At 52.6% G+C, this 24,924-nt stretch overlaps 1 protein-coding gene across 19 annotated transcripts in view; it reads left to right on the forward strand.

The window, feature by feature from the left end:
* Window positions 1-24,924, forward strand: part of SRRM4 (serine/arginine repetitive matrix 4) — a 57,835-nt gene that overhangs the window by 9,975 nt on the left and 22,936 nt on the right. For 3 of the 19 annotated variants that reach the window (XM_090120950.1, XM_090120958.1, XM_090120955.1), the window contains 8 exons: window positions 397-492; window positions 3,263-4,122; window positions 4,210-4,321; window positions 7,218-7,320; window positions 8,465-9,744; window positions 10,209-11,590; window positions 16,985-17,090; window positions 18,294-18,868. In XM_090120950.1, the coding sequence (XP_089977076.1) occupies window positions 18,738-18,868 (131 nt within the window). In that variant the 5' untranslated portion in view covers window positions 397-492; window positions 3,263-4,122; window positions 4,210-4,321; ... (3 more) ...; window positions 16,985-17,090; window positions 18,294-18,737. Of the gene's footprint in view, window positions 1-396; window positions 493-2,304; window positions 2,418-3,235; window positions 4,123-4,209; window positions 4,322-7,217; window positions 7,321-8,464; window positions 9,745-10,208; window positions 11,591-16,984; window positions 17,091-18,293; window positions 18,869-24,924 lie in introns of all 19 variants that reach the window. The other 16 variants (XM_090120956.1, XM_090120967.1, XM_090120954.1 and 13 more) reach the window with 16 other exon arrangements.

Here is a 24,924-nt window from a genome sequence, read left to right on the forward strand (position 1 = left end):
TGCCTGGAAGTTGGACTGAAATTGCAGGGGCATTGTTCTGCATCCTATATGGATGTGGATGCACGTCCTTGTACCGTGCACGTAAAGTGCTGGAAAAGAGAGCCTGTGTTACACCCATGAGCTCCCAGTTTGGAAGAATGCCTGCCTCTTCCTTTCACCCAGAGGAGATGCTGCCGAATGGCTGCTTTTACCAACCCACTTGTTCCTGCTGGGAACCATTTGGGAATGGTGCAGCAGAGCCAGGCACCAGCTGCAGCAGTGCCACTTCCTCCATGTGCTGCATGCTTATGTGTGGGATGTGCATGGATTTCTTCTTCCCTGGGCATTTTTATCAGGTTTTGAGGGAATTCTTTCAGTGTTTTCTTCTGTATTTTTTTTTGTTTTTCTCTTTCACAGTTATCTAGAGAAATCCTGTGTTTCCAGATAAGGATGTGCTGGATTTACAATTGCCTACCACTGTTAATGCATCCTCGTCTGTGTGGTCATGTGAAGGTAAGATCTGCAGTAACCACATCACCTGCTGTTCTTCTTTCCATCCTCCACTCTTGGTTTCCATGCTGCTCCAGGATGTTCTTTCTACACTGTATTTTTTTGCAGTCGTTTTACTAAGCTTTTTTCATACAGAGGGGGAAAATGGAAGCAGCTCTGCAATTTACCAGGCAACCCGCTGGGGAGCAGGGCCTCGTGGCAGCAGCACAGCAGTGGCTTTGGATGGCAGCGGGTTTGGGGTTGGGATTGGAGGAGGAGGAGAGCATCTCCTTGCTGCCACCCTTGCTGCAAAGGGGGTGCAGAGCTGCTTGTATCCAGCAGGACACAAGAAAAGGACAAACTGTTCACAATGCCTGTACTGTAAGTGGTGGAGATCAGTGGGTGGTTTTACCCAAAGAGGGCAGTGCCGTGCCACGTTCCTCCCCAGTTGGTAAGGCGAGAAGGGCTCTCTGCAGAGCTCTGTGGAAACAGTGAGCATCAAGGATTTCTTGAGGGGAAAATCACCGTGGTTCATGATGAGGCAGTTGTTCTTCAGAGGTGTAGCAATTACTTCAGAACAAAACCAAATAGAAACAACAAGAGCAGAAAACCTTGCAAGTAATTGTCACACAAATGCCTGTTCTGCCTTCTGACAAACTGCTTTTCTCACCAGCTTAGGCAAAAGTCCACAGCCGTAGTGCTGCCCAACTTTGCCCCTGAAGTTGTTGGTCCCCATTTCTGTCTCTAGCATCTTTCCCATCGCCCCACCCCAGGATTGTTTCTGCAGGGAAGTGCTGCTGTTGGAAATCTGGCTTACCCTGGGACGAAGTTAGGGCTGAGCAAGCTATTTACCAGTGGGCATGCTGCTGTCAGAAGTGGGGACTGAGCCCCTTTCTCTATAGGGAGGAGGAGAGGTCCCACAGGCACTGCTGGGTGCTGTGAGTTGCATTCATGCTGCACGCTTGCCCTTTGGGGATGTATGGGAACAGAGAGGCTTTGCTGTCTGTGGGAGGAAAGGCTTCAAACAGCAACGAGCCAATGTTGCCATTTCCAGAGGAACAGTTCTTGCCATGCTGGGCAATTGGCTGAAAGAGGTGAATAGGGCTTTCCTTAGGGGTTAAAAGCTCTAGCTCTGGTTAGGTATATTCATATGGGCTTTTTCCCTTTTGAAGAAGGCAGATGAAAAGGGCTCTGACTCCTTTACATAGATCTGCGCTTCCTCTACCAGCCAGGAGCTCTGTTAGAACTGCTTGCTGCTCCTTTCTGCCCAGCAAGGACATCTGCCAGCTTAACTCTTAGCCCTCACATTAACAGCAGAGGGGCTGAAATGAAGAGCGTTTTCCCTCGGCAGCTATCGAGAGGAAGAAGTTTGCTGCTGCTTGCTGGTTTGTATTTATTCTGTTAGCCAAAGCATAGAAGCACGCGTGGGTGCAAGGTACAGCTGGTGCTTGGAAGGCCTTGGGTTGCTGGAGGGGCACGGAGGGTCCTGGGAGCATCAGGTCTGAGCAGGCTCCAGCTGGCTGTGAGCACGGTGCCTGGATGTCAATGCTTACCCCACAACTCCTGCTGCCTTTCGTGGCTTTCGGGCATCGACGTGAGCAAGTGCTGCTGCCAGCTCGGAGCTGCTGCTCTGGCTTAACGTGGGAAGGCAGGAGCATCTGTCCCCCACTGCTTTCCTATTAGCGGGCTGCTATAAGGCAAAAAGCCATCTGCCTGCAGAGGTTGGGGTTTGTGATATTTGCTAACCCAGGAAAACACTGCTACAGGAAGGCAGTCAGGCATGAAGGATGAGAGATCCTCTTTCTCAGAGTTCACCGAAATGGGCATTTCCTGCAGGTTGCTTTCCCATTGACCCATGGTTCATCTGTGTACCCTTCTTAGAGCTGCTGAAGAGGCTCAAAATGGGGTGGTGGCCCCATGTTCCTTCCTGGAGCATGCTCTGCCTCAAGGTTAGTGCTACCAGCTAGGGCCTTGTTTTCACAGGCAGCCTCTAGTGCCAGGTTCGTGCTGATCTTGCTAAGCACTTTGGCTCCTGAGGACATCTGCAGCTGGTTCAGAAAGGTTTCCACAAAGCACAGCCATTTATTGTGAGCCAGCATTTGCAGAGTAATCCCATACAAGTCATTAGCTGGGTCGCTACAGCTTGTCCTGGGATCTGCCCAGGGAAACCCAGAGCTGTCTGGGGCTCAGTGGTACCTCAGCTCTGTGCTGAGTCTGACCTGGCCCATGGTAGGGTAGCCCTGGCAACTTTGGTGTGCTTCCTCCCATGATTTTGTTTAATTTCTGCTGTCTCTCCTTTGTTAAAATCAGTGTAGGCCAGTTAATGTCCTGATGCAAAGGGTGCACCCCCCTTTGCTGTGCCATCTATCTGGTGATATCAAGGGCAGGAGCGTCACATTCTGAATGTTCATAAATTATCAGGGAAACAGCTTTTGCCCCTTGAACTTTTTTTCATTCCTTCATTGTGTTAATTAATACGTTGTTTAAGCTGTAAGTCAGTCCCTGTTCTTGCTTGCTGTAGATGAGGCTGGCTTGTCAGTGCTTGGCCTCCTTTTCCCATCAGTTCGAGTGGAGCTGTTACACGTTAGTTCTCCAACAGCACTTTGATTACCTCTCATAACACAGCACTGTCAATGCAGACTGACCAATACAGCAGTTCAATGAGTGTGTTGCTCTTGACAAGCCTTATTTGCCCTGGATAAGTCAGGTAGAATATCTTCAGCTGCAGGTAATAGGCACTAACATCCTCTCTGTGTGTTATCTGAAGGCTTCCTCATCTCTCTTTCACCCGAAGGGGCTTCCTTGTCTCCACTGCAGCAAGATGCAGAGCCTGAACTAACTCTGAGCAGGGAACTGTGGAGTCCAGAAACAGCAGATCTGCTTTAAGTGAGGCTCTTGCCCTGGGTAATCATCCCATCTTGAGAAGCACAACATACTATCTCAGGCTTCTTCCCAAGGTGTGTTGACCAACGTGCATTTGATGTCTAGGAGCTGCCCTGGCAGTGTGTGGGCCATCATCCTCAGCGGGGAACCAGAGACAGCAATCACAGCTAAGTGTTAGATGATAGCATGTTTTGCTGGCTGCTCTGATGCATTATGTTTTCCACCATCTGTATTTGCACTGTGTTGGAGGCTTGCTTGCCCTGCTAGGGCTGGGCTGCCATCCCTCCAGCACTGTGTGGTGTTTAGAGGGTGGAGAGGAGATGGCAAGCTTTCTTGCAGCCATTACTTTGCTATGCTGATGCCTCGTCTCCCCACACTTGCTCATTTCTTCAAATATTGCTGCTCTCAGTGAACTCTTAGCAGCTGTCAGTCCCTGTTCCTGAAGCGATGTGCAATTCTGAGCTCCCTGCTGTGCTTGGGATGGTCCTTGTGCTGACACTGCTGACTGCTCCCTGCTCCAGTACTTGGCCTGTTGTGCTTTTTTAGCCTGCAAAGCCTCCTTCCCAAATGCTCCTGAAGAGCTTCCTTTTGGAGCAGAGCTGCAGGAGCCAAAACAATCTCTGCTCTTGCAGAAAGAAGCCTGCAGACCTGGATCCTCTCTCCTCGGCCACTGCTGCCCTGGATGGTGTTTGTTGGCAGGCGTTGCTCCCAGTGCTCCTGCTTACCTCGTGCTCTCCCAAGAGGAACAAGCTTCACATGATGGCTTTGGAAGTAAGTCAGGGCATGTGTCTTGGGCAGCACGAAAGGAACTGGAAACCTGAGCTTTGTTTGCATGCACGTTGTTCCTGGTGTTGGCAGGGATGAGCCCTGGCTCCGTGCAGCTGCTGTGACTGGTTTACTGGGCACAGCACGAGATCCCTCCTCCTTGAAGGACATTCACTGTTTTTTGAAGCCATGACTGCCAGCAGAGGTAAGATTCATGCTTCCTGAGAGCAGCAAGCTTTTTGTATTTGCCTCCCAGCTCGGGTGAACAGTTCTGCAGGAGGGCGAGGAGGGGAGCTGCATGCAATTACCTGCAAACACTGGAGAGAGGTCAGAGGTCCCACTATCAGCCATGGCCCAGCTGTACTGAGTGAGCCTGCTCCCAGCATCCTTGGCTCCTGCAGATGCACGTGAAGCAGGCTGGCTGTGTGCTGCAGGTGGAGGAGAAAAGAAGCCTTTCATCTGCTCCCACAGAGCAGGCTGGCAGCCAGCTCATGCCTGCTGTTTGGTTCCCTCTGCCACAGCCGGAGCAGGGAGGTGGGAGCTGAGCAGCTGTGCCCCTGCTCAGGGATCAGCCCAGGGTGAGAAATGTTAGGGATGGGCTCTGCTCCCTGTGTTAGCAATCAGATTGCTGCTGCAGGGTTATCTGTCAGCACTGCCCTGGGGTCACAGTGTCATACAGGAGTCCCCCATGGAGGCACCCCCATGAGCCAGGTGAAAGCTAGCTGATTTATCAGGTGCTCTCTGTGCTAAGCACCCTTCCCAGTGTCCTTGGTGTGTGAGCCTGGATGCAGGCCCTTCTGCTGCCCTTCACAAGGTGTCTCTCTTTCCTACATTGACACCCTCATTCCCTGTCGCTGCAGCAGCATCCTTCTGTGTTGCTGTCTCAGCTGTGCTGGCTCTGCCAAGGCCGTGCCTCCCCTCCTTCCTGCCCACCATGCTGTGCCAGCGAGCCCAAACCCACTGTGCTGGTCGCCTGATTTGTTTTGGTTCATGTTCCAGCCGAGGATAAAGTTGCAGATATTTCTGTGCAACGATAGGATCTCACCAGCCAGCCTTGCTTTAATGCGATCCCAGGCATTCGAGGTGCCCCATTACCTTATCTCCCCTCTGCAGATATACGTTACTCACCTCTCTCACCCTAAAAGCAAGCCAGCCTGGCAGGGAACTGCAGAAACTCAGCCTCTGCAGCCCTGCAGGCAAATTGTCGGGCAGAAAGCAGTGAGTGAGGCTCCCACCCTGCTGCCTGTGTGCTTTTTCTGCACAAGGTTCCCTTCTTTCTGCTTGCAGCGCTGTGCTGCAGTGGGATGGCTGGGAAGGCTGCGTCACAGCTGACTCACACTGCTGGTAAGGTGGGAACCCCATGCATTGATTCCCACCTAGCTCCCCAGGGGCACCTGTTTGCTCTCTGGCTTTGCAGTTCAGCAGTCCCTGAGATGAAGCTGAGATTGCTGCATGGAGGGGCAGTGAGGCTGTGCCTCGTCCCAGCCTTCCCAGCTGCCTCTTGCTGCTCTCCCTCTGTCACATGAGCATTACACCATCTCTCCCGTGGAGAATGAGTGTGGAAAGCGCCTGGTTGCCAGAGCAAAGTGAAATCTGCTCCAGCTCCCAAACACATGCAATCCCAAGCTGTGCACATTGGGTAAATGCTAAATCCTATCTCTGGTTCATAAAGAGGGGAGGTTGATGCTGAAGAATAGCATAGGCACCAAATACCCCGTGCTTCTGCAGCTCTCAGGTCTCTGGAAAGTTCCTTGATGCAAAGAGAAACGTCTCCAGCCAGGGTGAGTCATAGGGCATTAGGTGGGCTGGGTCAGCCCTGAGCAAGCACTCAGATATAAAGGTGAGAATTGTTTTATTGAATGGCCAAAAAGCTGTTGGTGGCAGAACGGCCTCTGTGAGCAGGCAGTGCAGAAAAATAAGAGGAAAATGCAAGGGGGTGTGGGGAGCTGGAAATCAACAGCTCAACAGCAGTTCGTCCAATACAGATCCTTGAAAATACAGGAATTTTGAAGGGAGGTAAAAAGATGTGATGAGAAACTACATGGGAATTTCTGGCAGTGAGGAGGAGGAACTGAATTTTAGCATATTGAGGGGGGGGGTGAAAAAAAAAAGAGGCAAAAAGCTCTTAGCTATAGGAATTGGGAGAGCAGAGTGCGTGTTTTTGTAGTCTGGATGGGGCTGATGCCATTCCCTCGTGATGTGCATGGATCTGTTTCTATTCCTGCAGTGCTGGGTGGCTCAGGGTGGGCAGAACAGGAGCTCTGGGTCACCCCCATCGCCTTTGCTCAGGTCCTGAGCTCCAGGCAGCACAGCTCAGCTACCCACCAGCTCCGTGCTCCTGGAAGATGGTCGATGGAGGTTTGTTGTGGGGTTATGTAATGATTGACCTCGTGGAAACGGGTCAAAGCATGGAATCGGCTTAGCTTGCGGACGGCTCAAGCTGTGATGCAGGAGATGCTATCACTGCTGTTAGGAATTTATACTTTTGTACAGTTGGGAAGCATTTGGCTCCACCTCGTTGTGTCTTGGCTAGAGAAATAGGCCTGGGTCACAGCTTGGACCAGGCTGAGCTGTGTGCCAGCACCTGGCTGACTCGCAGAGCTGCTCCAGGTCTGCCCGTGGCCATGCAGCCAGAGCCATCATGCCTGTCTCTGCCATAGGAGCCCCCTGTGCAGGAGCTGCAGGGAGGAGAGGCAGCGCTCTGCGATCCTTCTGAGCAGCACAGATGAACCCACACCTAATTGCTTTTAAAAACTCCCTGTTGCTATGGTGACTCAACAAGCGTGATGCTCACAAGTGCTTCTCTCCACTCCCAGGTCTTGCGTTGGCACTGGGAAGCCTTGTGTGTACGTATGTACGTACATCTGCTTTCTTCCAGCTTTCAAAGGTGCCATACAGTCCCCTTGGAGCGTGAGCAGAATCCCTTCTGAGCTGGAGAAAGATATGCTTGAAAGGTCTTGTAATAAGGTTAAGGAGAGGCCAACAGCCGCTCGCCCTGCTGCTGAGCACTTCAGTAACTAAATTTAGTCCCTTGAGTCATTACTGAGTCAGCAAATTGGGGGCAGGAAATCTTGATTTCTCTTTTCTTCCTTTTTCATCAGCGATGTACATAAGACGGGCTCCAGACTGGTCTCCCTCTCAATCCAGCACGCTGCCTGCCTGCTGTGCTTTCCCCTGGAGCATCCTTCAGCCTGTCCAGAAAAAGTAAGAGCTCCTTTCCTCTCTGCTGCAGCCACCTGCCCTGACAAGTAGCCTGTCCTCAGGGAAGCAGCATCGTTTCCTATCATTACTGATGCGGGCCATGGGAAGCTGTGTCCAGCCAGCTTTGTATCTTGCTGGGTGCACACTGGTCGAGGCCTGTGGCAGCTCATGCATCCCCTGGAGCTGCCTTGAAACCCACTGATGGGTAAAGAAACCCCATCCAGCTGCTCTTCTGTGCGCCTGGGAGTGCCTCAGCATGGTGAATAGCAACAAAAGAGCTCAGGAGAAACAAGCATGAATGGTGAAAATAAGCAGCATCAAGAGATCCAGACGTGCTACACTGACAGACCTGTGCAGCAGCCCTGCCTAGTTCAGACTGGTCTCTCCCTCGCTGCCCTGCTGGTCATTGGGCACCCAGCAGGGACATGGACTGGCAGATAGATGCCTGCAGGCAGCTGGCTCCTTCCATACATGCTTCAGGGTCACCAGGAGACTGTGAGACCCTGGGCTGGAGCAGATCAGCAGATTGTCCAGGCGGCTCAGCATTGCCCCTGGAAAGCAAATCCTGGCTGCGGAGCCCCTGTTGCTAGCTGATGGTATCAGTTTGTATTAGATCCCACTGAGTGTATTTTACATAATTTGTTTCCCAGAATGAAGTGTTTTTACAAACGCAGCACTTAATCACCTTTTAAAAAGGAATGAAAAATCACCTTCCTCCCCAGAGCTAGGAAAAAAGCTTGAAGGGAATCAGGAAAGTGCTCTCCCTACAGCACTCACTGGACTGGGAAGCCCAAAAAACCTGAGGTTGGACTGGAAAAAATCTGAGGGCTCAAAGAGAAGAGCCCATGCTGAGAACACTGCTGCTGCCCTCACTTCTGTTTCTGGAGGGGGCACCCAAAAGCAGGAATTGCTTCGGGTCCCTGTGCAGGAGAAGGGAGCACCACCAGGCTCTGGTTTGCTGAAGGGATGCTTGCAAGCCACACTGCTTCTCAGCACCTGGAGATAAATCAGTGCTTGCTGGACGATGAAGGGCAAAGCAGTGCTCCTTGCCCTGCTGTGGCTGCTGAGGATGGATGCTGTGCAGCTGACTGTGCACTGCAGCCTGGGCTGGGGGCTGCCGCTCTCACTCTCATTTCTTTATTCACAGCAAGCGAAGGATGAAAAATCAGAGTAATGGCCAAGGAGACGACATCCACTTGGCTTCTCTTGCCCGTGGTGTGAGCGATTTGTCTAGCTAAGGCATTGCAGTGGAGTGAGACCAGGAGCAGGAGGACGGCGCTGCAGCGGCAGCAGCAAGGTGTGCTACCCCCCTCTGTGCTGCCTTTGATTTGCTTCCAGGAGGGAACTCTGCTCCCCATTCCAAGCAGGCCTGGTGCTGGCTGGCAGAGCAGCGGGAGCCCTGCTGTAACTAATGAGATGTTTGCTGCTCGCCGCCTGACACTGCGGTGGGTTCTCAGTGTGCCTGAGCCCTGTGCTGATAAACCAAGCCTCCCGGAGATGGAGTGGCTTCCCTCAGCTACACACCTGCTGTGTTCACTCTTATCTAATAGGATCTTTCCTCTGAGCTCTGTTTAAGCCTCCTGTGTAGCATACCAAACCACTGAGGTTTGATCCTACAGAGAAGAGGTGCAGAGTAAGAGCAGACCTGAGTGTCAGCTGCCCTCCTTTGGGTCACTATTGGACAGCACTCACGCTCATGGGGGGGGGTGGGGTCTGTGGGTTCCTTGTGGCTCTGGAAGGTGTCAGTGAAGGGAGCTTTCCCCCCAGCCAAACATTTATCCCCTCCTTGCTGCCGTTGCTGATTAGGGGATGGGTGTCTGTCTCTCCCCTGTTATTTATTATGCCATAAAAGCCAAGGTAATGTACATCAGTAAACGCTGTGGAGGGTTTCACACGTGTCAGCTGTGCGTACTTTATGGAGCAGACACTCTTTCAAGACAACGGGCTCTGTGTCTTGATTAATGCTGCAGCCTTCGGCTGGCTGCTTCCTCCCTGCTGCCACACTGAGCTGATTTCCCAGGGTGCCCCGAAAATGTGCACGAAGCAGCGTGGGACAGAGGGGAGGGAAAGGCCTCCGTACCTCCCATTGGCAGGAGGGTGGGCAGAGCACACAAGGAGAAGTTTCTTCTCCAAAAAAGCAGCGATGCAGTGGCACAGCTGCCCAGGGAGTGCTGGGGTCACCGTCCCTGCAGGAGCTCCAGAGCCGTGGGGATGTGGCACTGAGGGATGTGGGCAAGGTGGGGTGGGCTGGGGATGCTGGAAATTTGTTTTGGAGACGGTCAGACCCTTTCCTGTAGGCACCTGCCTGTTGTGGGAGATGTCCTCCATCTCCACCAGTTACTCTGGGCAGATCCAGCTCTCCTGCAGGATGCTCTCCGTAGTTGCTCTTTGCCGGTTCTGAGGATTTCTTTCTCCCAACACTTGTAGGTGATTGCTTCCTCCTTCTCCTCCGCCTCCCTTTTGTCTCTCTGCAGCACGACAGGTCTGGGAAGGGCCATCTGCCGCTGTGATTAATGGCCCTTTTCTGGCAAAACAACAGAGACAAATGTCCTTCTGAGCATGGCAGAGAGAAGCGCAGAAACAAGCTGGCTAATTTTCAGCCGTTATTTTGGAACCCAAACTCCTTCCCAGTATCAATTTAGCTATTATTTCAAAAACTAATTAATCCTCACTCATGCAGCTCCGAGGGACCAGTGTTTAGATAATTAACAGCCCGTGGATTATGACAAGCCTTGCTCTCGGATCCTGTTACAGCGCTTGCCTTCAAGTACACTCGCGCTGTTCTGCTTACCAAGTCCTTTCATCAACCCATCTTTTTTCTTTTTTTTTTTTTTTTTTGACAATTAATAACAAATAATTAACCAGGATGGATTCTATTTGCTTTCTTGCAGCTTAGCTTCATTTTGGAGGACTGAAGTCCAAACCAGCTGCGCAGGTTTGCAGTGATTTTGGAGCTAATTACAACCAAGCAGGATAGGTCGCTGCCATTACCATCATCTGGAAAAGGGAGTTCTTATTGCTCAGCTCCTCAGTAAGTGATGTGAGGTGTGAGAAAGGAGGTGCTTCTGTGAGGTTGTTGATGGCTACCTCTCCATCCTGAGCTTCCATCCCAGGACAATGTCTCTTCAAACTGCCCAAAGCTTCTCTTCTGCTGCTGCTCTGAACTCCTCTTAGGAGATTTCTGCCTGTGAATAGATCTGTCTTTTCCAGCTTTGCTCAGGAAAGCTTTAGTTACACAAGGAGTTTTTATCTTACCTTTCAAAGCTCAGTCTCAGCCTTTTTCCCTATGAGATGCAGGTCTCTGGCTGGCATCCCCTCTCTTCTGGCTCTCCGTGCTGATGGGCACCTGGAAGACTCCTGTAAGGCTGGGAGAACACCTGTGGTCCCTGCACCTTCTGCCCACTGGGCAAAAGCAGAGTGAGGGGCCCAAGCTGCCCCGGTTCCTGAGCTGGCTCTGCTTTGGATGGCACAAGGGCATCCATCAGGTTGTGCTGGTTTTAAAAAGCTGAGCGTGGATGCAGACTCACTCCTGGTTTCATGCAGAAGGAAATCCTTTCTGATAAGCTGCTGCTGTTTCAAACAGATGATAAATCTCTGCAGGTAGAACTCCCTGTGCTAGCAGTTTGACCCCTAATGAAGTATTTACCAGGATGGCAACTCACTCTGCCTTGGGAAATATTGTCCTTTCACCTGTGTGCAGCTCTCACTTCTTTTGCAAAGCCCATGGTTTAAGGAGAGCATCAAAGCAGCCAGCAATCCTCTTCCCACCTTCCCAGTCTCTCTCCATGCCCTCTGCAGATGCAGTTTGCCAGAGACCCTGTGGCTCTGCACCTTGGAGAGCAAAGAGCTGCACATCTTTGTGTTTGGGATGCTGTGTCCTCTTAGCAGCAATCAGAGAGCAGCAACGCGGGACCAGGGGAGTGATGAGTCTGGTGAAAATGCCACTCATGCTGGCTGTGAGCAATGGAAATAGAGCAAGGGGCTGCTGCTGACCCTGGTGTGTGCACCCTGAGGTGGCTGTTTGGGATGGAGGCGTCTTCAGAATTGAGCTTTTTGGGAAGGTTGCACTCTTTTGTCCATGTTTTAATGATTTGTTTCAGCAGGGCCAGGCATCTTCCTCTGCCGTGCTGTCATGACCTTTGTGGTGAGGTTGTGCATGGAGAAATGTGCTGAACCACAACGTTGCCATGGAAACCAGGGCTGGGAGGGGACCAGCCTGCTCCTGCTAATTGCTGTGGCTTTGTGACCCCATCCGTCCATCCTCCTGCCTCCTGTAAGTCTGTCCGAATGCACAACATCCTGCATCATCCTACCCCTCGACTCCCAGCCCCAATGCCGTGAGCAGGATCTAGAGTTTCCCTTTCCCCCTTTTGTGTAACCACAACCTGCACGAGATAAGTTAAAATCCATGGCTTGAGCATCCCTGCAGCCCATCACCCCCTGCATGCACATCTGCCTGCATGCTTGTTGCAGGAGCACGGTGGCAGTGCAGTGATGCACCCTCCCTGCATCCCAGGCTACCCTGGCTGAATCTCATCCAATTAAATAACTGCAGATAGTGGGCTTAATAAGGCCCTGCTATGAAAGATCACTGACTATTTCTTTTCCAACGTGCAGTGAATTAGGAGGCAGCCTGCGAAGCAGCGGTGAGCAGGGAAAGGAACTGCTGCTAATTACTGTCCCCCATGTCCCCTCTGCTGTCACCACTGCTGCTGGGCCCCCCATTGCTCCCTGCACCTGATTGCATTTTGCTGCTGGTTGTGGCCAATTTGCAGCTCTCAGCTGCTGCTGCTTCTCCCTTCCCCCCACACCCTCCCTCTCCTCTTTGAGTTTATTAATGAAAACCTTATCTGTCGGCGCAGATAATGCCAGAAATAATTAGTGCACACAGAGGGCTGGCAGGCTGCTCTCTGCTCCCACCACCCACACCCTCTCCTCTCCCTGTTTACAGTTTCCTGTGCTGCTTGGGGCTGCTTTTTGGGCCTCCTTGCTCTGTACAGATTTATTTGCTTCTCTCTCTCCAAGTTTTCTTTGCTCAAGACAGACCTGAGGCATAGATGCATCCTAAAGGGCTTGACCTTAAGCACCTGGGCTGCAGGTGCCCTGACCTTATTGCTGCTGGAAATGGGGAGCTGCCCCCAAAGCCCAAGAGCAGGGATTGCATTTGCTCCTGGCATGCTCTGGTCGGGTCATGGCCTTGCTCCTGCTGTGCCAGCGCCGTCCTCGCTTTGCTTGTGCTCCCTTTCATTACAGTTAGCATCATTGTCTCTTGGCTTAAATCTTTCAGCCTGATAAAGGACGACAGCACTGCTCGAGTGCCTGGGATGGCATAAATAATTCCAGTGCTGAGAGAGATTTACGGCTATATAAATGTCAGGAGTGAGCCCAGTTTGTATTAATGGCCTTATTAGTTACGTTGCTGTAAAATACAGATCCTCCAATTGTTAAGCGGCCGTGGTTTTGGTCCACAGCATTAATCCAATAAATTTGGGCTTCTCAATACAAATCTTGGTCTCTGAACCCCACTGGAAAATCCTTCATGATATGTCAGAGAGCTTTAAATGGTTTTGACTGAGACAGAGGTGGGAATAACAGAGCTGGTGGGAGCACAGGTGTAAGGCAGTGCAGCAGCCCATCCCCACCCAAGGGCATGGGAAGTGTGGAGGTCTCTTGGCCATGGGGGGCTGTGGGGTGGGATTGGTGGTTTTGTCACCAGCTTGGAAACCACAACCCAACCCAGCAACTCCCATGGCCCCAAGGTGTCTGTCCGTCCTTCCCACCCTGCTGCCATCCCTCCCCATTCCCTGGTGCATCTCATATGAGGACGTTTTGCAACTCTGCAAACTTTCCACCAGTGATCTGCCAAGTGCACGGGGAGGGAGAGGGGAAAGCACCATGATAATTGAAAATAAATGGTGCATTATATGAAATAAATGTTCTGGTGCAGCCAGCTTGCTGTCGCTGATTATTTATTTGTTACTTGCAAACACTTTGAGGCGGTGTCTGGGGAGAGGGGTTTTGGAGGTAAAGTGGTGATGCCTTCATGCAGAAGGAGCTGTGGGGCATGGGGAGCTCTGTGCGTCCTGCAGCAATGTCAGGGGGACAGCCACAGCCATTGGAGCAGAGATGTCATCGCCACGAGGAGAATCCAAAGTGTGAACCCAATGTTTTGGGGCATGTTGGAGGTCTTCTAGGCCCTGCGTGCACCTGTGAGGGGCAGGGGTCTGCAGGAATGGGACCAACATGAGCAGGGAGCCTCTGGAGCTCTGCTCAGCCTGAGGTAGGGTTGCTTGCCGTGTCTCTCTGGTTGGAATTAACTCCTGTTTGCTAGGGGAGGAGGCTGCGTTCTCCCAGGAGGGATTGGATTTGAGCTGGAACATGGACCCTTTTGCTGTATTGGCTCCTCGGCCATGTCATGCTTCTTATGCCTTGATAAGACTTATCCTGGATTATTTTTCAGCTGCTAGTTAATCTTGAGAGTGTTGTAAAAGCTTTGAACCGCTGCTTGAAGACTGAGTGGGTGATTTCTGGCCTTGTCAGACAAGGGGGGGATGGGGAGGTGGGATCCCAGTTGCCCTCCCTGGGCAGCTGAGACGTGTGTTCTGCAGAGAGCTGGGATCTCTGCATTGCTGGCTGGGGAAAGACTGAGGATGAACCCACGTAGCCTTTAGATGACATTGTAGAGATTTTGGCTTGAGGTTCTCCAAGTTCTTTTCTTGAATCAAACACCATGGGCCAGGAGCAGCATGAGGGATGAACATCCATTCAAACCTCATGGGACAGCAAGGGGCAAACCCACCCCTCCCAGCTCGCTGAGGCAGGGCTGGCAGAACCCAGACTCCCACTGGCCTCTGCCACAGTGCCATCAGACTTCTGCATGCAGTGTTTTGGGCAGGCAGCATGCTGGCCCTCGGCACGCTTTGGTTTTCAGCCACCCTGCTTCAGTCTGCTCTGGAAGTGGACTCATCCATCACTGCCAGCACTGCAGGACCATGGAGCACGTCTTGCTCGCCTGCACTGCCACAGACCCTGAGCTCCAGGCATTGCCTTCCTCACTCCAGTAGCTGCCTTCAAGTACAATTCACTTTGTTATTAATTTCTTTTATGCTGAGGCTTTTAAAGCCCATGGGAATGGGGACTTGGGTCACAGAGACCATCTGCAGCTGAGTGCCTCTAAAAGCTATGGGCAGAGAGATGGAAACTTGCAACAGGCGCGTGCCAACCTCGTGGTCCTGGGGGCAGTGGCGCTGGGTGATCTGGGTTCAGTTCAGTCCCTTGGGGCTGGAACCCTGTCACCATGCCAGCCCTGTGCCCCCTAGGGACTCCGAACCCCTTGGAGTTGGAAGAGGAGCTGTCCCCAAGCATCCCCCAGCCATTAACAGCCTATACCAATCTGTAAATTATGTTATGGCATGTTATTTACGGGCCCATATCCCAGCCCCATATTAAAGACACAATTCTTATGCAGTTGGACAGACAGCAGGATGCAGTGCCCTCTGGGACTCGAGTGCTGCAGGCTGCCAAAATCCTTGAGATTATTTTGGAATCTGCTCCTCTGTGCAGGGTCTGTGTGCCCCTCTCCTTATCAATATCAGCACACAGGACCCCCCCAGGTTCCTCCTCCTCAGCCCTGGTGTCCGTATTTACAGCTGGAGCATGCCAGGCTAATTGCTAATCAGTTGCATGCAATCAGCTCATCTCCCACCACCTTGGGAAGGGCCGAGTGCTGAAGGTGACTCCTGCAGGAGTTCATATCTTCAAAATAAAGGTGACAATCAGCACAGGTTTATTATCTGAGCAACGGATGCTAAGTTGGGGGGCCAGCAGATGCCCTGGCTTGGGTTGGGCTCTGTGGGCTTTAGGCATGCACTTCTCTCTTGGATGGAGGAACTCAGTGGGGTAGAGCATCCCTGGTGGCGGAGGAATGTGCCTGGATCTCCTGTTCTGCAGCTGCTCGCAGGGAATGGCTGCAGTGCAGTTGTCTGAGCAGTGTGGTGGCTGTGGACTCAGTTTTGGGGACCGAGGGCTCTACCGCTAGCAGCACTGCTGGGGCCAGACTGGAGGCAGCCCTGTTTGTGGGGTAATTAATTCTCTTTTGATCATCTGCCATGTAAATCATCAGCGGCCAGGAGTTAATCATGTGTACGAGATGAATCTTGCTCTTGCCTTAATGAGCGCCGAATCGTGACCGGCATCTGCTTACTCCCCACACTTTCATCTCCTGTACAGTGTGAACAATTAATTGTATCTAATAATCTCCTCTTTATTCTATTAAAAAATAATAATAAATCTGAGGGCAAACAGCCTCTGCTCCCCTGACCTTTGCTGCTTTGGTCTCAGACAACCACTTGGTCTTCTGGAGCAAACAGAGGGGCTGTGGGTTCCACAGCTGGGGTGGCACATCCATCCCATTGGGGCTCGCTTGTCTCCTGTCCCCAAGGCTAATCCTGCTGGTCCCAGAACAACGGGGTCCTGCCCTGCTCAGCTGGAAACCAGAGGGCACCGAGGGTTGCTTGCAGTCCCTTGGTGACATGCAGTGATGTTTTGCCAGGGGCTCTTAGTCCAGTCCAGTCCAGTTGGAAGGAGACAGCAAGGTCAGCAGGATTTGGGGCTCCTGGATGCATTCCCTGTCACATCAGTTCCCGGGGCTGTAATTTAGTCTGGTTTAACTGGAGCTTAAATTAGCCCGGAATGGAACGGAGCTGCAGCTGCATTCAAAAATATCTAAAATCACAGTGCAGTAAAACATTTCCGCATTCTATTAACGCTTCTCAGCAGGAAGTGTCTGCTCCCCAAATCCTCTGCTTGTTCTCCGCAGCTCTGAAAGCTTGCATGGCAGTGGCTGTCCCTCAGCCACTCATCCCCAGCCTCCTTTCTCCCCATGTCATTGGCATTCAGTTCTCCTGTTTATTCAATTAGTGCCTTTCTGCTTAATTATCTGGTTAATGTGAACACGTCTAATTGCTGCATTAGTGAGAGGGGTGCCTGTCCCCCTGCACGGCGCACAAGGCCATGAAACTGTACAGAATGGAACTTGGAAAAAGCCTGCTCCAGCTGATGTCTCCATGGAAGGGAGGGATGGGTTGAGTTGAGATGGGGCAGCCTTATGGAAGGGATGGACAGGGTGGCAGAGGATGGGTTGGGATGGGATGGGAATGTCTATCACCATGCGGGTGGTGCCAACCTGGTGACAATGGTGATGCCACCAGCTTCCAAAATGTCCACCTTCCCACATCTGTAGGGCAGTGCATCTCCCTACTTCTATTTCAAGGAAAAAAGGGCTTTTTCTCCTTACCCTTTTCTCTCTCCCCTCCAAAGTCACCTCCAAAGCCTCATCGTTTGATGTTCCCAGCTGTGGGGACAGTGAATGGACCCAATGGTGGGGGGCTGTTCTTGGGAGCTTCTCAATGGGGAAAACTTTCCATGAAATGGATGTTTCTAAAGGGAGAGATGAATGCTGGCATGGGAGGGATGGACACAAGACGTGCTGCATCCTCAGTGTACAACCAGAATCTCCCCACCGCTTGCTGGGACTGGCTTAGCAGAGGGAATAATTGGTAGGTGCTGCTGAATGTAATGAATAGAGGGTACTCACAGCCTTTGTTTATTGACTCTTGAGTTCTAATGAATACTTCCAGAGGTAATTATTGATTTTCTGCATTTGCAGGAAACCTGCTTGGCTGGAAGACGGGTGGAGGTGGATACAGGGAGGTTTTGTGCAAAACCAGGCTGCCGAAGAGCCTTCACTCATGGGGAGCAAAGTGGGAACAGAGGTATGGATGGAGATGCCCTCAAAGTCACAGGATGGTACAATGCCACTGTCCTGGCCACAGGACCACAGGGACAGGCTCGGTTCTGCTTTGTTGGGTATTTGGGGACTACAAGAACCAATGGGCACGGAATAGCAGCTGCAGTGGGCAATCAGTATCCACCGGGTTCTGCAATGTGTAAAGCACAAAGCAAGCAATCCAAAACCAAGGAATAATACGACATCTATAGAAAAATATTTGTCCAGCTCCAGGACAAACCCAGCTTTATTCACTCTGGAAGGGAGAAGAGATTAAAATGTAATCCTGGGTAAACACATTTTCTGCTTTCTTCCCCTTGGGTACCTCTCAGCAGGCGCAGATCCGTCCTGCTGAGCTCCCTGTGCTCATCCATGGCAGCAGCCGAATGCCCCGGGCAGCTTTTGGCTGTCATCTCCCAAATCAAAATCTGGGACTGGGGTGGGTAAGGGGGGCTGGGCCCTTAGGATGGGGGGGGGAAGAAAAAGGGGATGGAGCATCCCCACGGGGCTGCTCCCTGCAGGGTGTGGTGCTGGGACTGCGCTGGTAGTGCCGGTAGCACCCAGCATCGCCTCTGCTTATCGCACAGAGCTTTTTCTGGGCATCTTATGTTGCTTTTTTGGGCTGTTTATTTATGAGGCAATTTATTACAGCGCAGTTATTCTATAGTGGGGAAGTGTATTCCTAGGAGCCTCCGTTAACGGAGCCAATTGCTTAATTAGCTCGCTGATGTCTCCATGAGGTACGCCAGGAGAGGTTTCTGCTTGTAACAATCACTGCCTTCCCCCTGCACACACACCACCCGTGCTGCTAATTTAATAGTGCAAATATTTATTATCCCCAGTGTTTGGCAGCAAATCTGGGGGTGTTTCAAACAACTCCAGTCTCCAGCCCCAGGGACAGGGTCTGGACTGGTGGGGATGGCTGTGGGGTTAAAGAGGGGAATGGTGGAAATGTTGCATGGTGCACGGGGACCTCGGCTGTTAGCTGCATCCTGCAAACCTCAGGGCAGGTACCAGTGCCCGATTGGGCATTTGGGCACCAAGCTGCAGCGATGGGATGGAGCTGGCCCTGCTGCACGTGTATTTATCACAAGAAAGTGCTCAAGTCCTCTGTGATTTTTCTTCTTTCTCTATTGTTCCTGGCTATTGTTGCTGGCTCCATTATCCCCCGGTTGCTTACATAAATCAGCACGTGGCTCTGCGAGACACGACAGGGAGCAGAGCATCCATCCAAGGTCACTGTCCCTTGTGCTGCAAGAGACAAATCCCCTCCAAGGGCCGAGAGCTCCGGGATGCTTCCTGCGCAGCCGAAATGGGCCCCACGAGGACCATCCTGGTGCTCCCAGCCAAGGATGCTCTTGGTCCAGGGATGCTCCCGGCAGAGCAGCTGTGGGAGGCGGCACCGGGGAGGGGACAAGAGCGGGCCCGGCCCCATTCCCCGCCTCGCTGCCACAAAACGGGAGCCGGGAGCTGGCTCGGCTTCACACTCTCCCCTCCAACCCTACCGAAACGGGATATCCCTCATTAAACCTTGGACTGAACCCAAGCCGGCACCGAACCGAGCCGTGCGCGGTCAGGAGGGATGTAGAGATCAGCACCGCGGAGAGCGGCCGTGCCGAGCCGTGCCGGGGCCATGGCCAGCGTGCAGCAGGGCGAGAAGCAGCTCTTCGAGAAGTTCTGGCGAGGAACCTTCAAAGCCGTGGCCACACCGCGACCGGAGAGCATCATCGTGGCCAGCATCACCGCCCGCAAACCGCTGCCCAGGTAAGGGCGTGGGGAACCCTCGGTTTGAGGGCTGCTTCCCTCTGCAAATGTCTTATTTAGGGGCTGGGGTCACAGGGGCTGCCTGCGGCTGGGGGATCTGAGCTTTCTGTTCCCCCCTCCCCAAGTGGAAAACTTTGGCTCTTTGGAGCCTGGAGTAGTGTTAGGGGCTGGATTATAGTTTTGGGGTGGGGGCTCAGCCATGCAGCCCCCCAGCACATGTCCCTCTGGTTGTCTGTCCCCCTCCTTCCCTTGGAGCCAAAGCCCAGGGCAGCAGGGTCAGACCACACAAAATGGGACTGAGGGGCTGCTGGTACCCACTGAGCTCTGCTGGGATGCGCAGGGATTTGTGTGACTTCCTCACAACAACACATCCTCAAATTCAGAACATTTTTATTCTGTTGGCTGTCACAATATTGGCTAAGAGCATCTTTGCACTGTTTTTCAAAGGGAGCGAAGCTTCTTTCCATTGCTCAGTGTCACCAGAGTTTAGTGAAGGTGTTGGATCGGTGCAGGAGAGGGCTGGGGGATCAGCCTGCACCAAACATCTGAGAGCCCATGGGGACCCACACTGAGGTCACTGAATGCTTCCACTTCTCCGTTAGTGATCAATCAGGTTTGGAGATTGGGGAAGCTCAGCTTGGGGCACCATGGGCAGCAGTGGCTCTTACAGCATTTTCACAACTGGGCTGCGATCCCAAAGGCTTCACTGCAGAACTGATCTAAGAGCAAAGCCCTCTGTGCCAGCAGGCAGAGGGATGAAGGGAGCAGGGAGCCCAGCACAACACTACGGTGACCATCTGTGTCCCTGTTTCCTCCCAGCTTGGCAGATGCGGGCAGCGTGGGGTTCCCATTGCAGAAGGGGATTTTCCTCCTCCCGGAGAGGTCTGTGGGGTTCTTGCCTTTTGGGTCCATGCACAGCCCCAGATCAGAGTACAGTGCTTCCCCAGGGTGTCCGGCCCTGCAGATAAAGCCTCTTCCATCCTAATTCCCGACAGGCACTCTAGGGGGTTTGCAGGGTTAAAGCCCTGCTAAAGCCACATTTCATCTGGAACAAAAGAATACATTAATCTCACTCGTGCCCAGCCAGGGGCTGCACTCAGGGGTCTGCCCTTGACTCCATAGAGCAAAGTGGATACTGAATACTGTGGCACAGAGGGAAGAGCTGAAGTCCCTCCTTTTCCATCTCCACTTTCTTCTTGCTGAGTCTTTTATTTTAAGGCAGTGGGTGGCTGTTCATTATTGTTATTACCTGCGCACAGCCCCACGGAGCAGCTGTGGGATGCTGCTTCTCCCACCAAGGGGCACGGGGCCGCCACTGCCCACTGGCACCCCAAGTACCAGCCGCATCCCTGCTGCCAGATGGCTGAAGTGGGTCACCCCGGGCCAGCGCAGGGATTTATTTTAACCCCTAATCCCCCAGGATGTGTTGTGCTACACGTGGTTTCACTGCCCAATTTGCAATCGGCAGTGATTTCAGGGTTGAGATGGGGCCCAGCTCTCTGCCACCCCAACCTGCAACTCTCTGGGCACATCACTGATTCCTTCATCCCCCACCATCCCGCTCGGTCCCCACGTGTCAGCACCGGGCTGTGCTGCCGGAGGGCCCCCAGCTCTGCTAATCCCCCCCCTGTCCATCGGGCATCTGCTCAGCGGGGCCTGGCTGCCATCTGCTCCTTCCTGCGCCCAACGAGCCGCAGCGCTAATGAGCCCATGGCCGCGGCCCAGCGGGGGGAGCGGGCCTGGAGGAGGAAAGCAGAGGGGGGAGAAGCAAAGCCCCCGTGCTCGGGGCGCCGTCAATAGGGCGGCTTTGTCAGCCCCTGCCCGCCGGCTCCAGCTGCACGGCGGCTGCACTCATTAGGCAGCTCGAGGGCTGCTGGGGGTGAGAGCAGAACCGGGGATGCCCACAGGAGCCATAGAGCCTTCCTCCTCCTTGTGTTCCTCTTCTCTCAGCCCCATTCCTGGCTTGGTGCTGGGGTGATTCCCAATGGTAAAAATTCATCGGTCCCCAAAGGCACTGTCTGCGTCCCAGGGCACGGTGTGGCAGCACGGGGTCTTGTGGAGTTCTGGAGGATGAATCTGGGACAAAGTGAGGGGCTGCAGGGCTTCGGGTCCCCATCGGGGTGAGGGGCTGCAGGAAACCACATGAGGCTAATCTTCCCCCACCCCATTCCTGACACCGACTCAGGAATGGGAGATGTGTCCAAAAAAATGACTTAGCCCATCTTGGCATGACAGGACCGTCTGGAGAGGGCTCATAACCCTGCACCACTCCTTTAAGGTTTAACTAACAAATATTTGGGGCTGTGAGACGTGGGCAGGTCAGTGCTGGGGGGGGTTTACCCATCCATAGGGCTGGGGCTCTCCACTCCCCCTCCCTGCCCCTCTCCCTGCAGTCGGACCTTCATGTGCGTTTTTCCATAATATGAACTTTCCAAAGGCAATCCCTTCCTCAGTGAAATGAAATCATTTCATGCATGACTGCAATTCTTCGTTCTCTTTTTCTTTTTTCCTTACCTTTTCTTCCCGTGGCCACTGAAACCTCTCTGCCATTGCAAAGCCCAGAGCAGGGCATAAAATCCCATCTGTGCCTGGGGTTGGCAGTGGGGCTGGGCACTTTGCGTGACCATACAGCAACTGAGGGACAGTTGGGTGCCCAGAAGGGACACCCCAATTTGGAACCCATTGGTGCTCAGCAGGCAGAGGAATGGGGCCCGTTGGCACAGGAGCAGTGATGGTGCACTGGTGCGATGCAGTCCTGGTGCCACCACCTCCCCTCCACGGGTAAGCTGAAAGTGCTGACAAACACTGGGAGTGTAAAAATAGCAATTTTTTTTTCTTTTTTTTTTTTTCTCACAAGTGCCTTCCCTGCTAGTGCAGCAGGGACTGCGAAGAGAGCTTAAAGAACTGGAAGTAGGAACAAACTCTATTAAAAGAGAGAAAGGTGCTGGGGAATGCACTGCAGTCCCTGCACTGTTCTTGCCCTTTTCTAAGGACAGTGGGACTGGTCTGAAATTGGTCTCTTTTGGGGCAGATTTGGGTTGAAAATGACCTCTTTTGGGGCAGGGTTTGGCTGGAATTGGCCTCTTTTGGGGCAGGGTTTGGCTGAAAATGACCTCTTTTGGGGCAGGAGTGCTTGCGCAGGGCATCTTGGGGCTGAAACAGTCCCTGAGTCCCCATGCTGAGGTTGGGGCTAATTGATCTGCTGACAACCCCGTTCAACACTCCATGTTTAATTGATGTCTCTCCATTAATGAAATGAGCAGCTGGCTGCAGCTGGCCCAGCTCCAGCCTGGTCAGCAGGACCAAGGCCATGGGGCTCAGTGCTGCTCCTCCGGGGTCACTCTGCTCACTGCCCCCATCCCCACTTTCCATTCCTTCTCCAATTCCACATTCTGGCTCTCAGCTATATTCCTCATGGAGCAAAGGCTGGGGCTCACCTTGTTGTTCATGGTGCAGAAGCAGCAGAGCCAGCACCCCGCTCACCCTCCCCACCGCTCTGCTATTGATTTGCCCTGACCTCACTTTACCATGCTCTGATTTCTTTCAATCAGGCTTTGAATGAAGCCTCTGCATCGTTCAATAGAACCAGCCCTGGGATGACCCAGCTGAAGGTGCTTGGAGCGCTCCTGCATCCCCCCTGGAGCATCTGCTGGTGATGCAGTGGCATAAGCTGCCCAGGGAGTGGTCAGGTCTCCATCCCTGGAGGTGTTCAAGGAAAGTGCAGATGTTGCACTGAGTGATGTGGTCTGGAGCGAACACGGCACGGATTAGGGTTGGACCAGATGACCTCAGTGGTCTTTCAAACCTTAATGATTCTGTGATCCCATGTGTCCCATGTCCCACATCATAAACCCGCCGCTTCCAGGCTGCTGCCTGTTCCCTTTGCCCCAAACCTGAGCATCCAATCATCCACCCACAAAAGCCTTCCCAGTCTCCTTGGTGGCTGTGCCCTCCTCAGGGCTGCGTTTGCTCGGTGTCACGTTGGTTCCGGCAGGCTGATGGGCACAGCGCTTGTTTGCAGAGATTGCACAGAGCAGAAATCCCTGCACTTCATCTCCAGCTGCAATTATCAAAGCCAAGTCGATGCAGTTGATGGTAATGGGATGGTAACACTGTCTGAATTTGTATTTAATGCTGATTCCAAGGGTCTATAATTTTCATCAGCACCACGCGACTTTTTATAGAACAGAAAAAATGTGAGAGCAGTTAATGAGCTGTAATTCTGGAGAGCTTCTGCCTTGATTGGGACTAATTATTTTCTTTATAAAAATAATTAACAACCCACACAACCTATGGAGTGAGAGGCATGTGGCATTAATTAAACTGCGCAGTGTTTTCAGCGCACCTTTATCTGCTGATCCCGTCGTGTCCTGGGCACAAGGCTGGGCACTGGTCACACCATGCCGAAGGACAGCGAGGGGACAGTGGCACATTGGGACCACCCTGAGCCCAAATTCACCTCTTTCTGCAGTGTTCCAAGAGCCTGGGATGAGCCCCAGGTGGATGGGGAGCGTGTCTGTGTGCTTAGCCGCACGCTTACATAATATACAATTGTTAACAAGACTAATTCCTCTATTTTCCTGGAGGTATGCTGAGAACTAATGAATATATTTGCATAATCTTGATTTTGTTTATGAATAATTCTGGATTATCCCGATGTGAATGGCACAGGGGCTTTGCCACTCCGGGTTGCCTTTCAGCAGAGGATAGCAAAGCGTTTTGCAAATATTAGTTCAGCCTCACAAATCCCAGCAAGCAATAAAATTATTATTACACCCAATTAAAGATGGATGTGCTGAGCAGGGGAATGACTGTCTGCAGCCTCAGGGCTGGGAGCCCGGGGCCAGACCTTCCCCTCGGGAGCCTCTTGCCACCTCCCTGCCTGGGCTGGGAGTCTCTCTGGTGGGAGAAATTTGTTGCTGAGTTCCTTATTGCAAACAGAGGGGGAATAAGCTTTGTCTGAGCACCAAAGGGAACACTCCTGCTCCATGTGGAGCATCTGCCAGACCTCCCTGTGCTCCCTTCATGCCCGATGAGCCCTGCTAAGATCCGTGCTCAAAGCCATCTCCCTTTGCTCCCGACAACTGTGTGCTCACAATCCGCTATTCGATTAAAAGTTAACGAGCTATGTTATTGGCAAATAAACTATTTATCCTGCTGCCATTTGCCCTGCTCAACAGAGCGGGACTTTGGGCAAGGGAATTGCAGCAAGGACCCACGGCCCTGTCTGGTGTGGGGATGGGAGCTGGTTGACATCACTGTCAACTTTCCAGGAGTTGAAACCTGCAGGGTGTTTAGGGAGGGAGATTTGCAAACAGGAGAGGCACAGGGCTGTTCCCTGAGAGCAGCATCGTGGGGAGGAGGACATCCAAAGGCAGGGACCTGATTAGGACTCTAGCAACTCTAAGCTATGGTGGAGACACTTGCCCCAGTGCTGCCAACAGCTGCCTCCAGCAGGAGTTTGAGATGGAGATGGAGCCATTCCTATCACTGTGCCTATTATCATCCCCATTCCCAACCCTATCCTCATCCTCATCCCATCCTCAATCCCCTCCCCATCCTGAACCCTGCCCCCATCTTCATTGCTTCACTCTCCCCATCCTCATCTCCATCTCCATCCCCATCCCATCCTTGTCCTCATCTGATTCTCATCCCTGTGCCCATCCCATCCTCATGTCTTTACCATCCCCATCCCATCCCATCCCTAACCCCATCCCCGGGCTGTGACCATGCAGTGTCCCTGGAGCACCTGGCACCAACCCTGCCACCAGCAGGGACGCCTCTGTTCTTACACAGCCATGCATAGCAAATCAGCTGCTGGAAAAACGAAGAGCCGAGCTGCTTTTTTGGCCCAGGGTGTGATAAGAGAGGTTGTGAAACATTTCTGGAGGCCAAGAAGCAAAAAGGAGCTGCTGCCGGGTTTGGTCTTGCAGCGGGATGCAGGGATGTGGGAGGGGGGTGAGCCATAGAGGCCAAAATTGGATGAAAAACACCTATTATGGAATTGTGTTTCTTTTCTGTGCTTAAGCTGCTTCAAGAAAGCCACGCGCTTTTCT

This window comes from Phasianus colchicus, chromosome 18 (genome assembly GCF_987193195.1).
Source record: "Phasianus colchicus chromosome 18, bPhaCol1.hap1.1, whole genome shotgun sequence".
Taxonomy (NCBI): Eukaryota; Metazoa; Chordata; class Aves; order Galliformes; family Phasianidae; genus Phasianus; species Phasianus colchicus.